Source organism: Halichoerus grypus, chromosome 11, assembly GCF_964656455.1.
Source record: "Halichoerus grypus chromosome 11, mHalGry1.hap1.1, whole genome shotgun sequence".
Lineage (NCBI taxonomy): Eukaryota > Metazoa > Chordata > Mammalia > Carnivora > Phocidae > Halichoerus > Halichoerus grypus.
Window position 1 is genome coordinate 108362230 of NC_135722.1, and position 14814 is coordinate 108377043.

Sequence of the window (14814 nt, forward strand, 5' to 3'; positions counted from 1 at the left end):
CTCCTGTGTTCTGGTTTCGTGAACGTGAAGAAGTGCAAACAAGCAGTCAGTGTCTGAACAGATGGCATTCTCCTGAGTGTGCTTACTAGTTCACCTGGCTTCCTGAACGGGCTTTCTTCTACTTTGAAAGTGGATTGTATCAGCGTTTTCTATATTTTGTCAGCAGACACCACATGGTATAAGGACCTAGAAGTTCCCTTCTACCAGATATGCATTTAACAAGGTGCCATCTGGACAGCACAATGTATGTTAATTTGCATTAACAGTCCCATTTTCCTCCTTACAGGACTTATTTTCTCCCTTACTTAGCTCATCCCATACTTCAATCTAATGGAAACAAATAGAAAAAAAAAAAAAACATGCTTATGATAAGGAAAATATATAACAATTATTTTGGACCTCCTACCTCATTGTCTTCAAATCCTCTCCTTGATTTTCTCTAAAATAACATATAAAATAGTCTTAGCTATCCTAAGGATGCCCCAAAGATGAGCAATGGGAAAATTCATCACATACTGCTCATTCATTTATTCAAAGACATTTATCGACTTACTTTGTGCCAGGCATTGGGCAAGGTTATGAAGATGTATCATTTAAGGCAGATGAAGCCCTTGTTTTGAGAGCTGATCTTCAAGCAGAGAATATAGATGATAAATAAGTAAACAAGTGGAAATAATAATTATACATTGTGATAAAAGCAAAGACGATCATAGGGGTTGGTAATGCAACACAGAGTAGCTAGAATTTGGGAGGGAAAGGGTTTATGCCAGAGAGGTTGGTCCGGAAGGCTTCTCTGATGTGATTTTGACTTGAGTCCTGAAGGTTCAGAAAAAGCCAGTGAAGCAAATAACTGGATTGGAAGATTCCCAAAAAAAGGGGGGGGGGAACAGAAGTACAAGACATAGAGAAAAGAAAGGGTTAAAGCATGTTAGAGAACCAAAAAGAAGACCAAGGGGACTCCAGCAGAGTGGACAAGGCAAAGAGGTGGGCAAGAGGCAGATCATGCAGGAGCATGCCAGACTCAGATTTTTTTTCTACGAGAACAAACACCTTTGGGAGGCTTCAGGTAAGGAAGAGACGGTCTCTGATTTTAAGTTCAGAGGAGCTGCACTGGCGCCAGCATGTCAAGTGGATGGAGAGAAGTAGAGCCGAAGCGGGAGGATAATTCTGAAATCACGAGAAGGACCACTGACTAGAGTAAAATGCTGGGACAGAAACAGAGAAGGGTGAAAATATTTGTAATGTATGTTGATGTCCTTCAGTCGGATGGTGAGTGACAAACAGGAAAAAAAAAAGGTAGGAAGTAAGAGGAGCAAGAAAGCAGGATGATAAAAATATCAAAACTACTGTCGTGATCACGACGGACTGACAGGAAAGGTAGGTGAGGAACAACAAGCCGGAGAACTTGGGAAGAGAGAAAATGCAGACCTCCTGTCGAAGCTCAAATTCAGTCCAGGAAGAGCAGGGGATTTGCACAAATGTATCCACACAAAGCAGCTGTCAAAGAATAACTCACTCAAATAAATAGTACTGAAAATAAATAAATAGAAGTTCCTAACAGACATAAGAAAATAAATCCCCAAAGAGTTAGTGTTATGAATATAATGTCTAAAATCATAAAGGTACTAGAAAAAATGTGGGATAATATATGTATCCTTTTAAGGCTAGGAATACCTTTATAAGTGCAACCAAAACCCCAGAAGCCAGAAAGAAAATAACTCACAGATCTGACTACATAAAAATTTAAAATATCTGTATGATAAAAACACATCGTACATGGAGCTGGACGCCAAAGGCACAGTAGAAAAAGAATCTATAATGCGGACAACAAAGGGTTAACTTTTATAGTACATAAAGCACTCCCACAAATGAAGAAGAAAATGTTGGCAAAGGAGGAGAACAGAAAAGGCGGACACAGATCTTATAAATATAAGAAAATATTCTCAGCCTCACTATTAATAAGAAATATGCAAATTAAAGGAGCAATTAGATGTCATTTCCACCCATCAGGACAAGTGAAGATTCAAGAGACATAATGGCTTAGTGTTGGCAGGTCCTAGAGAAACAATTATTCTCACATTCTGGTGGTTGTAAATTTAAGTAACATTTTGTTTTTGAGGAGAAGAATTTGACAGTATCTATTAAAAACAAAAACCCACATTATTTGATAGAGTAAACTTCATTACCAGGAATTAGTCCCACAGGAATGTTCACACAGGTACATAAATAGTTCCGCTATTTTGTTTGTCATATCAAAAATGTGGAAACAACATAAATGTCGACCTAGAGGGTACTGAGTACGTTTATCATAGTAACTGCATGATGACGTATTATGTAGCAGTAAAAGAAAATGAGGCAGCTCTTATATACTGATTTGTTGTGGTATGTCAGATAAACCCTTAATAAAATATAAGCACAGAGTGTTATCATTTTTATTAAATGCTTTTATTTTTAGATATATATTAGCATTGTATGTTTTTAGTACTCTTTGGTCTCCCTACCTGGGTCTGCACTGTGATTCTCTCTTAAGGGGTAGGATTATAAAATACTTAGGCTTTTTAAGATTTCTGAATTATTTGAAATTTTTCAAGTACATGTTTGTTCAAAAAAGAGAAAAATAGGAAAAATGGGAAGAACACAAGGGCACAATATATTTGAAGTTATTGATGAAAACCTGCTTATTTTAAAAGAAGCATATAAGCAACAAAAGTAAGCCAACACTACCTACAGCTGATTGTGTACTTTCTCCTGCATCTAGAGAAATGCAGTCGTTTATTCAAGGAAAGTGCTAAATCTCACATTTTCTTTTTTACCATTTATTTCTAAGATAACTTTTTATTTGTGATACAAATACTTTTATTAAGTCAGGGACAAGTGATGGCGCTATGAAGACGGAGCAATTTTGACTCGGGTGATGTTCTTTAAGAACGCAGTCAACACCGTGCCTCTTTGGAACCCAAAAACATGTCAGAGGAAACCTGAAAGAAAATGCCTCAGAGCTAAGCCTATCTTATAGTGAAGCACTTGGGAAAATATGTTTTGAACAGGTTATTCTGAAATCAAATACTACTCCTATAAAAAGAAATAAAATACGTTGGTTGGCCAACTGATGAAGTAAACGACAGTGTCTGCCTAACACTTAAAAGAGTCATGTAATCACTTTTACACCCGGTGGTATTCACGAGGCGGCTTGGGCAGTAGAAAGTAATGGGGGTGTCATCAATTAGAATGAGAACTCTCGTTCTGTGCCGCCCTGCAAACTGCACAGAAGAATCCAGGACGTCCAGTGGGAACCGCGATACGTATCCGCGGGGGTGAATCACAGTTGTCACAGTAAAGAGGTAGCTTTGAGAAAAACATCTCTGTTTAAATGAAGAGCTGCCGAACTGCTCTCACACTGAGCGAGGGACTCCGCGGACACGGGGCTTGCGAGCTGCCACAGCGCGGGGGGTAGGCAAAACGGGCTTTAATAGCTGATGGCCCGGATACGGTACGGTTAGGCAAATCTTCCTAATGACAAACCTCTGTCTCTCCACACACACAGTGAGGATAACAATCACAACAGCACCTGCTGCTTAGAGTTGCGTTAGACTTGAGGTAACTCCTAGGAGACCCCTGCACACGGTCAGCCCCCTCCCGGAGTTGCTACCGTCGCCAGAGGAGGAATGAGCATCAGGGACCAGGAGTCGTCAGCAGAGCCAACTATTAAGAGTCAATGAAGACGGAGGAAAAACAATTGGACTTGCAAATTTGTAAGTCACTGATAACCTTCAAGAACACAGTGTTCCAGGAGTGGTGAGAGTGAGGGAAAAGATAAATCATGATAAAAATAGAAGGAGCTGATGTGGAATGCATGGAACCTCGGATAGTAAGAGAAGGAATGAAAATAATAGGAGGGCAGTTTGAGAGGCAGAGGACCAAGCCAAGCATTTTTCCAGCCAGGACACACTGATTATTTTCTATGTCAAGAGAGAAGCTAATGGAGATGGATTTTATGGAAAGATTTCTGGTTAGTTTCAAGGATAAAATCCAACTGGCTTCTAAAATGATGAAAGTAAGGAATGAAGTACTGTTTGTTTATTTTGAATTTATGTATGGCTCTTTTAAGGCTGTGGTCCTGGGCCTTTTTTTGTGACTGGGATTCACTGTGAAGTTGTCCAAAAGTTTAGACTGTCTCTTTGTAAAAACACACACACACACCACACACACATGCACACACACAGTTTAAGAACAGACAATTTTGCATTTAATTAAGAGAATTTATCAACCTCTTTAATCCATCCATGAATGAGTCCTCTCTCTGAATCATCCACAGATCCCAGATAAAGTTATCCTCTCTTAGGACTTGGAAATACTTTTGAAAAATAGGAATTTAGATTTGTGTATATAAATTAAAGCTGGCAATTCAATGAGAGGTCAAAAATATTCCTATGAAGTATCTACATAATATAGGTGTTCGACACATAAATTGCTTTCTCAAAATATAAACAGAAAATATAAGTCTTCCAAAGTTAAGATCAGCTCAGAAATAAACGTTCTATATGACACAGAAAATGTTAACACAACTAAATTTAATTGCGTTCTAATTGCATTCTGTATATTTCCCAAACACTTTTCTAATATTCATAAAATTCACGTACGGCACATGTTATTTCCCTACATTATCAGATTTGGAAACTGAGGCTCAGAAGTAAGTAACTTACCCACTATCAGATTGCAAATTCAAGCGCATCTGGTTCGAAAGTCCAGAGAAGACTCTCTCCCCACCTCTAAGTAAAACATAAGAATATTCTAGGCCACTATATACAAAAGAGTATTATTAATAGAATCTACATGAGGTTAATAAAGGCTGCTTTTTTAAAAATCTGGTCAAAATGCAAAAGAACACACTGAAGAGAAGAAAAGCCTGATGTTAAAGATCAATTATCCCTGCAATTCAATTATTTAAATTCTGCAGGCTTTGACAAGGTTTTTCACTATTTACTTGAAATGCTCCTCACCTCTTGACTCCTGTGAAATTCTCTTGTCTCAATTTTCCTCTGAACTTCCTGACCCCTTGTCCTTCAGTCTCCTATCTCCCTGCCCCTCTAAGTAAAGGTATTTCACAGGATTTTGTCCTCAGCCTCTCCTCACTGTTTTTGCTCTCTTGGGTGGTCTCACCAACTCCACGGCTTCAGGCACCACCAAATGCCTGCAAATACACCTGCCCCACTGTGCACAGCAGAGCTCCACTCGGGCGTCTCTTCAACCCTCAAAATCTGTACTTCCAATAACCTCACCTCCCGCATTCAGAGCTGCTTCCCCTCCTGGGGGTCCTGTCCAGTCAATGGAAACAGTACCAAGTCATTTGCCCAGGCCAGAAATCAGAGAACTCATCTTGAATTCTTACCACACTTCCTTTCTCCTCACCCACAAAGACATCCAACCCGTCACTAAGTTCTTTTTTTTTTTTTTTTAAGATTTCATTTATTTGTCAGAGAGAGAGAGAGAGAGAGAGAGAGAGAATGAACAAGCAGGGGGAGCAGCAGAGGGAGAGGGAGAAGCAGACTCCCCACTGAGCAGGGAGCCCGATGTGGGACTCGATCCCAGGACCCTGGGATCATGACCTGAGCCGAAGGCAGACGCTTAACCCACTGAGCCACCCAGGCATCCCCAACCCATCACTGAGTTCTGTCAACTGTTCTGTATTCTTGGATCCATGTGCATTTCTCTCTCCCCAGGGTGTCTACTTTTCTTCAAGCATGTATCATCCTAAACTGTATGACTTCAAGACTCCACTGACTTGCCTTTTTCTTCCGTGTTGTCCCTTCCAATTCATTCTCCTTTCTGCAACCAGCCTATTCTTCGTAAAATATAAATCTGATTATGTCACTCTTGTGTTTTAAGTTACTGATGGGCCCCCTTTTTATTCAGCAGAGTCTCCTTCCAGCAGCAACAAGATCTTCTGTGGATCCGCAGACCTTCCCTCCTGGCACACCTCTCCCTCCCCTCGCACCCAGTACTACAGCCAGACCAAACTCTCTTCAAGGGCTCAAATACACTGGCTCCCCCACAGCTTAGGGCCACGGCATGTGCGGCTCCCCAGGCCAGGCATGCTCCCTTCCTTCCTCTTTTTCAAATGACTCATCTAGAGCCTTAACACCCACATCTGCTGACACCCACCTGGGATGCCAGGCCATGCCTGGTGCTATTCCTGCGTTCATCTCTGTCCCACACTCTGTTTCTCTGTCTGGGTGCTTCGCCTCGCTGCCACTGTTCTGACCAACTCATCTGTCTTCCCCACTGGGCTATCAGCTCCTTGAGGGCAGCAACCATCCCTACAGGTTCTCATACCCTTGTTTCTAGCACAGGGTCCTAAATGCAGTTGCCCTTGATAAACAGGTTTAATGAATAAATGGTTACACTCATTACCTAATCTAGTAAATGGATGGAAAAATTCATTACATAATATGACTTCAGACTTTGCTATATCACTCACTGTCATATGATTAATGAATAAGTTGCCCAGAAATGTCTTGCCCTATTTTCTTCAAAACACTGCAAGTAAATTAGAAAAAAAGATAAATGGCAATTCTTTTTTTCCTTCTTAAGTAATCTCAATATAGATGTATTTTTCACACCCAATGGACTCCTCATAAAAGAACTGAAAATAGTAGTTAGAAGACCAGAGTTCAAACCCTGGCTTGCAGCTTATTAGCTACCTGGTCTCTGGCAAGTCAAGTGACTCCTTTGAGCTAAAGCTGGCTTAACTACCAAAATAATGATGGTCTTCTCAGAGTGTCTCCTTCTCAGACTAGTTTGAGGTCAAATAAAATCATGTATATGAAAGCAGTTTAAAAAGTATGTGTCATCATAAAACGTAAGGTGTGTTATATTTAGTCTTCATTTTAAATTCCCGAACAATAATAAAATTCTGTAAATAAGATCTCTAAGTATTTCCTAATGCCACAAAGTAAAACTTTTCCTCTTTGGGAAATAAACAACACTTGGAATAATCTGGTTAAAAAAAAAGTTTAAGGAATTCTTCTAATAGTTTTATGAAAGCTTAATCCTGTGAAAATTTTAAAATACAGCAATGCAAATTATGCACCATCCTATCCCTTAAGGGACAAACTATAGGAATATGACTCATCTTTGTCAATAATCTCATGATAGAAAATTAAGGGGAAAAGAGAAAGATCATCAAAGAATTATTTCAAATCAACACAGAGTTTTGCTAAAATTCAAAATAAAGAAACCTAATGACAGTCATGTAGGGTTACATCATTCATTTCCGTAAAAAATAATCCAAAGTCAAAGAGTATTTAATTCTTACATTCTTCTACTAACAACTCTGCAGGTCAAACTATCAGAAATTTATTTTTAACATGTTTAAGATTATTGTATCAGCCCAATGTAAACTCTTAGAATGTCTTTTCAGGGCTTCATGCCCCCAGAATGGAAAATTGTACAATTATTTAAACACTGTTGAATTAGAGTGAAGAGACAGTATCACTTAACACCCTTAAATTCAATGAATTTTTATTAAGTACCTACTGTATAAGTGGAAATGCTTATAAGAGCTTACAGGATATAGTGTCCCATTTTCAATATATTTAGATTAACTAAACATGTATATTTTATAGATCAACCTACTTTTACAAGTAGCACTCATCCTGGATATTTAGAGTTGTAAAAGAAACTGGCCACAAACAGAACTATTATTTAACTCTAAAAAGAACAACTTTTTCACCATCATGAGGGTATAATACCTGTTCTACTTGGGATTATTACAACTTTCCAATCCACCATTTTTTAAACCACTAAATAGATAGACTTTAGACAGAAAAAAGAGTTAAATTAACATATCATTAAAAAAAAAGTATTAACCGAATGGTTCTTCCGATCCAAGTTAAAAAAGTTGAAAATATGTCATAAGATTCTTTTATTACTTCACCAAAGTTATAATTCAGTACTTGGTCTGTTTTGTTATGCATTTCCTATTGCCCATCTGAAATTCAAGAGTCATCTCAGAAACTGAATACTTGTGGATTACATTGCAAAGGTACGGTCTTACCGAAGGAAGGATTTCTAATGCAAATGGACTAAACTAATGATTGTAATGGCACAAATATTTTTATCTTTGAAAATATTTGGTGATAGACTACTTTAGTATTTTGGTTATTACTCATGGTCAAATTTAACATACAGCATCTCCAAAACAAAATATCTCCATTCATTAACTACTGAAAATAAGAAAATAGCATGATTTCAGATTGTCTCAAATGTTTTGCAAAGGACAAATACAATTTAAATAGCATGTGTGTTTGTAAGGATAGCTAATTTGGGTCGATTGTATGGCATTTTATTAACGAGCACTGCCATACTGCATTTATTTATAAAATATCCATTTTGCTATACCCCCTACTTTGGATGAACCACAACAAAGGAAGGTATACTTTTAATTACATTTTGAAATTTGAATACTTGGGCTATTTATTACACCTATTTTTTATTGAAATAGATCATAATTTTATATTATCTGTATTTCTTATAATTTCAGTTTTATATTGAGCCAAGTGTGACTTTCCAATAATGTGAACAGTTTAAAAGGAAAGCAGTATTAATATTACATGAGTATTATTAAAGATAAAAAAAAAAAACGTAAGCCGAAATTATTTTTCCTCCCTTAGGAAGTTGGGATTTATACCAAAAGTGGTAAATTCGAGTTAATCAGGTCTAGACTTACATAGTCTGCAAACTGTATACACAGAATGTTTAGATTGTCCAAAGTATTCTTAGAGTGCTAAATTAATTCTGAGGCAGAATAGCAGCAGGAAGTTATATCTGTCCAACAGATGACCAATACTCTTCATTCTTTAATCTGCTTTTCTGTCTTGTGAATGTACACGGTCTGTTTAATGGCCCTTATTCACAGACAGACTGGATCCTGCAGTTTGACAAGGATGCACTGCAGGTAAATCACAATTAAAATAAACCTAGCCAGTCATAGATTATATCTTTATATTTAATCTAATATGAAAAATTTAAAAATCCAGTCTGTATCACTCTGAGGAATAAGTTCCATGTTAATTTTCCAGAATACTATTTTTATCCTTTTGTACCCAAAGGCAGAGAGCTTGATAGATGAGTTTGCCTCATACTTAGTACTTACATTTCACCTTTAATTGTACTGGAAAATCACACATGTATACGCTCCCAGTCAGTCTACTCAACAAACACCAATCCCCTGACCCAATTGATTTTTCCCCCAAATTCTGTTTAGATTTGCCTTGAGGACATTTGGCACACTCATTTGTCAAAAAAAAAAAAAAGGCCTTTTCTTCAAGTGAAGAAAATGTTTCTTCCTCATTTACAATTTATGTCTTTATAAAAAATATTTTATAAATATACACAAAATCAATTACTTATGGTTATGGAAAAATATGATATTGTGAACACTGTATTACACTTGGGTTCAAAATCAGTAGTCTCAAAGTTTACCTAGTTTCAACTTTCTCAATCCTAACATGTTAAAGACTAACACACTTATATTTTATACCTTCTACTTTTTCATTCTGTGTGCAGCTTCTTGTCAATTTCTCATGTGTCCAGGTACTTTACCACTAACACTTTATATAATATTTTCATCACATAAATAAAATAATGCTCATTAACATTATCCTGAAGGAGATTAACAAATGATATGGAGGAAGAAAAGATCAGCGCTTTATAGTTTCTGTAGCTGGAAGTCACAATATAAACCTTAGAATACTTAAGAACTTAATTTGTAAAAGTAAGACAACATAAAACTAATATATCTTCCACTTTTAACAAAGTCAAAATTTAGTAATAAAGATTAATATTTAAATAGTTTACTGTTGACAAAGTACAATCACACATATTTGGATCATGAGTTATTTTTAAACTTAGTAATGTTTTGCTGATAGAATCTCAGGAGAGACATGAAAACACTATTTAAAAAATAAACATATTCAGGTACTAAGCAGAATACTTTATATCTAGAACTACTTGCAATGTTGACATCCCTTTCAAAACTTTAAACACAAAACTAACAGTTGATAAAATCTGCAAAAATAACTATCCACAAAGATAGCTCTAATTCATGTATGTTTCTGCTTAAAAGTCACTCCCTTCTGCTATAATGCAGATTTTATCACTAAATACAACACATGATTTTTCCTAATTAAATAGTACTCATAGCAACTACAGAATTCTTGCAAAGTAATACAACTGTGGCAGTTTACAAAATGTCAAATGCTTGGACCTCCTCAGGAAACCAAGATCTCAAACAAAGTAGTACTTGGATGCCAACAATTTAGGAAAAGCGATCATGGTATCTGTTAGATGAGTTAATGGCAAATAAATATGAATTAAAATAATTAAATCAATGATGCAGATATCCTCCAAATATTTAAAAACTCTTTGTTTTCAATATCACTTACTTGTTCAGTGTACTTTCTTGTACTGACAGGACTTTTAAAATACAATTCAAATTAAACATGTTATTACTGTTATGCAAAATTGTATATAGAAACTGTTCCTATGTCTCTTACATAATCTAGGGCCATTATCTTAAAGATTTTGAACAGTAGTAAATGAGCACGTAAAGCTGAGGGGATACTTGAAACATGTATTTCAAGAGTGAAAGTGCTATGTGAACACTCTACTGATTAGTTACATTTTAGAGAGTTTCAGATTAATCTGTCATTGATGATATTTTTACATTAAGTTATACGGTATTTCGGTGAGGGAGTACGGTGCAACCATCCCATTACAGCATTAGGGGAGGTCACCCGTTTAGTGTCAGTGTGCGGGATGACAGAGCAAGCCGGGTTGGTTTGTGAATTCAGGCGGATTGAGGACTAACATGATTCGGCACCAAGGTAAGGATTCATGGAGTTCCATCCACAGGATACATGCATTACGTGACAGTAAGAGACACTTACAACCCAGAATACAAGAGCAGGGCAGCCCCAAGTGACATCACCAGATCATCTGCAGCGCCAACCAACCGACTAGAACACACATCCTCCACACCAGCGCTCCCCTCTGCCTCACTCTCAGCAAGGCTTCCTTCACCTTCCCCAGTGCAGGAGAGCATGTCTCTTCCTTAAAAGCAAGGCATAGCCTTCCTCAAGTGAAAAGCAAATATGAAGACACAAAGGAACAGAATAAAAAACTAGACGGAGTATAATTTCCACTAACTTGACATTCAGGTAACAGGAATACCACCGAAATGTTGCAGGAGAAATCAACTTGAATTATCCGGACAAGAAATGAAAATAAATAAATAAATAATAAATAAATAAATAAATAAATAAATAAATAAATAAGGAAGGAAGGAAGGAAAGAAGGAAGGAAGGAAGGAGAGAAGGGAGAAAAAAAGACCAGCTGAATATTCCCGAGACTAAATCTTATTTTATTTTTTTTTAACTCTGACTTGCTCTGGAACCAGTCAACTGTGGGAATCTTGCATTTCTTTCAAAAACCACTCTTAAAATAATATAATGAAGGAGAGGAAGGGGACTCTATTGCTTCAATTTAATTCTCTTCTAATTTATCCACAACTTAGGTTTTACTTACAAGCATTGGTCACAGCAAAACTGTTGGCTGTCTCAATGTTGTCCACATGAGGTACCAAATTAAAAGGAGCTTCCGACGCATTGGGGCTGGTGTTATGAAGAAAAATTGCTAATCGAAAAGCCGTGTACTCCTGATCTGTGTTTCGGATGAAGAGACCACCTATTAAAAACAGCAGGAAAAGCACATTCGGTGTTTCCTCTTGGAAATGCAATACCCACCCTCAAGCACTGTCAAATCCACTGCCATTCAGCAACACACACAATTAAGAAGCCCTCCCTGCCACATCTTGAGACTGCCCTTTGTCCCTAAGGTGCATGCTTAGTATTTCAGTCTTTAGGACAGCTCAGCGCTTTCCTGTCCCAATTTGTCATGATCACAATGACCTCTGAGACCATTGAGCGTGTTTTCCTTCCTCTCTCTTGCCCTCCCCATGATTCCCAGCACACTGCTACATCAGCCAAGCTCGGGGCATTTCTAAGAGGCATGCAGATGAACAGAAGAGAGGGTCTGCATTAAAATGCAGAAATAAAGGGACGTGGTGACACTAAGGGCCGAGGGGAATCGGAAAGGAGACGTGAACTTTGTTTTCCTGCAGCTTGTGGACTCAGCCTAATTAGCCCCGTTTTGTGCACAGTCCACGAGAAATGATGCAGTGTTGAGGCTGGGCTTAGCTGGAAGAAATTCAATAGCTGCGTCCCATAAAAAGACAGGAGAGAACAGCAAGGAAAGCCACGGATGGGTAGGGTCGCTGGCAGTGGAGTCCAGCGGGAGGAATATGGGCAAAAGACTCAAGAGGAAAACAAAATAAAAGGAGAGAAGGTTTCCGGGAAAGCGATCTAACTTTGGAATCGGTTAACGGGCAGCGAGAAAGACAAGGGGGTGCGGGTGGAAACGCTTTTTGCCCAGTGTCTTTCTGGAATGGCCAGAAAGCTGAGAAGTCCAGCATGGGAAGAAATGTGTTTAAAATACAGAATAATAATTTTAAAAAACCCCAACAAACTCGACATGCCTTCACGCTCTGGAGAGACGAATGAGAAGAAATAGCACATTCAATGTAATCAGACCCCGCGGAGGTTTTCCCCCAACTTGTTCCAGCCCTACTTGAGCGACTTGAACCCAAGGGAGCCGCGGGAGCACGGCCGAGGAGGGCCGGGCGGGCAGGGTGTGCACGCCGCACCTGAAGCAGCCCGAAGGGGCAGTCCTGCACAGGGCGCGGGGAGGCGGGGGCAGAGGGCAGGGCAGCCGCCCAAGGTGCCCCCGAATCGCGCACCCGCAACTCCTGTAACTCACTTTCGGATACCTGCCACAGACACCCACACGCACCCCCGCCGGCAGGGCTCACCTATCTGCACGCTGCTCGGAAAGGCTCCCATGGCGAGTCCCCAGAATCCAGAAAACAACAAGACAATCTGTCTGCAAATAATCCTCATCTTCTTCTCTCCTCTCCCTGGCGCGCGCTCTCACTCCTCCTGAAGGCTGTTCAGAGAGGCATTGACGACGACGGCGCTAAAATTAAAAACAACAACAAAAAAAAAAAAAAAAGAAAGAAAGAAAGAAAGAAAAAAGGAAGGAGAGAGGTGTGGGTGTTGGTGATTACGACCGCCCCCCTCAGCAATCCACCGCGAGCTGCCAGGTTTTTCCCGCAGTCTCCATAGCCCCGAGAGCGGCTTCCTGTCCGGCTGCAAATGTGGCACATGCAGAAGATGGTGGTGGCGCGTCTAGTGGCTGCGCGCGGGGACGAGACATGCGCCCTGTCCTCGCCTCCCTCGCGCCCGGCCCGCCGCTCGCCTTCGCGCACACCCGACACTGCGCCGCGGCCGCCGCACGCCCGACCCGCGCCCCTCCCCGAGCGCAGCGCTGCCTGCGCGCCCCTCGCCCCCCGCTCGGCCCGCTGCTCCCCGCCGGCGCTCCCCGCGCGCCCCGCTCTCCCCACGCTCCGCCGCCGGGCTGGAGCCGGGCTTTCCCTGCTCACCCTCGCCCACTCCCTCCTCTCTTCTCCCCCGGCTCGCGGAGGGACCTACTCCGGGGATGGGCACCCCTGCGCCCCTCTCTCCGCTGCTCCTGGCGCCTCCGCTTCTCCGCTGCACTTGGCAGGAAATTGGCCCCGCGAGCGGGGTGTGCAAGCCCGGATCAGGGGCTCGGGGAGTTAGCGGCTCCCCAGGCCCCGGGCCCCCTGCCGCATTCTGGCAGCTCGCGGGGAGGACCGGCTGCCTCCCTCCCCGACAGCCCTCGCCCTTCTCCCAGCCTCGCCCTCTTCTGCCACTGGGCTGCGCGCGGGGGACTCCGGTCCTCGCTGCAGCAAAGATTTCTCACCAGCAAACAGCCCGGGAATCTGGAGAGCCTGAGACAGGAATGGATGAGGTGAAGGGGCCCAGCGAGGGAGAGGAGGAGACAAGAAGGCAAAAGGGCAGCCCGAGGAGGTTTAAGAGACTGGGATCGAGGAGGAAAGAATTGGAGGAGGAAAGGCTTGGGAAGAAACCCAGGGCAGAGGTAACATCCTAGGAAAGAGAGGGAGGACCGAAAAGTTGATTTAAATGCAAAGTTTAGGGTAATGAGCGGGCTGGAGAAGAGCTTGAGAAATGAGAACTCGGGAGGCTCCAGTCCGTCGTTTGAAAGGCTTGAGGCAGGACTAGGGAGTAAGAGCTGCGGGGAGGGCAAAGCAGGCAGAGTGACCGAAGCCTCCTTTCTTTGCAGCAGCCCATCCTGGAAGACACTTTGCCTCTGTGCTGTGGCCCACTTCCGGAGAATGACCGACACAGTTCAGGGGCTGACGGAGGAGGATGGCAAGGACAGCGCTCGGGGCGGTGGGCACAAGTGTCTGAGAGGAAAATGGGGTGTTTTTCAGGCACATCTTCTCTTAGCTGGGGCTCTGGAGCATTCAGCCGGCCCCAGGTCACCCCCAGGAGACTTCAGCGCCCCACTGCTCGTGTCACGCGTTGTGTTGACTGATTATCCTAGAAAGTTTCGGGGCTCTGGTGTCCCTTCCTCCCAGGGGCACCGTGCATTCATCTCACCAGGCTGTGCTGGATGGAGTCCGTACCGCACCCCCAGAGAGCGACTGTGGCAGCCATGAAGGACAGGTTTCTGATGCCTCCGCATGGCTCGAGGTCTACTGATCTACACAGCAGCTTCAATCCACTAATTCATTAAACAGTGAGAGAAACCGTTTTAAATCTTTACAGTTCTTTGGGTGCTATTGGTTGGATCCTACCATTTTAAAGCCTGGAA

The 14814-nt window shown here is 41.3% G+C and overlaps 1 protein-coding gene across 7 annotated transcripts in view; it reads right to left on the reverse strand.

Moving 5' to 3' along the window:
- Positions 1-13360, reverse strand: part of GRIA4 (glutamate ionotropic receptor AMPA type subunit 4) — a 369710-nt gene extending 356350 nt beyond the window's left edge. For 4 of the 7 annotated variants that reach the window (XM_078059068.1, XM_036103776.2, XM_036103775.2 and 1 more), the window contains exons 1-2: positions 12929-13359; positions 11587-11745 (exon numbers count right to left, since the gene is read on the reverse strand). In XM_078059068.1, the coding sequence (XP_077915194.1) occupies positions 11587-11745; positions 12929-13016 (247 nt within the window). In that variant the 5' untranslated portion in view covers positions 13017-13359. Of the gene's footprint in view, positions 1-11586; positions 11746-12928 lie in introns of all 7 variants that reach the window. The other 3 variants (XM_036103781.2, XM_078059069.1, XM_036103774.2) reach the window with 2 other exon arrangements.
- Positions 13361-14814: the final 1454 nt, after the last annotated feature.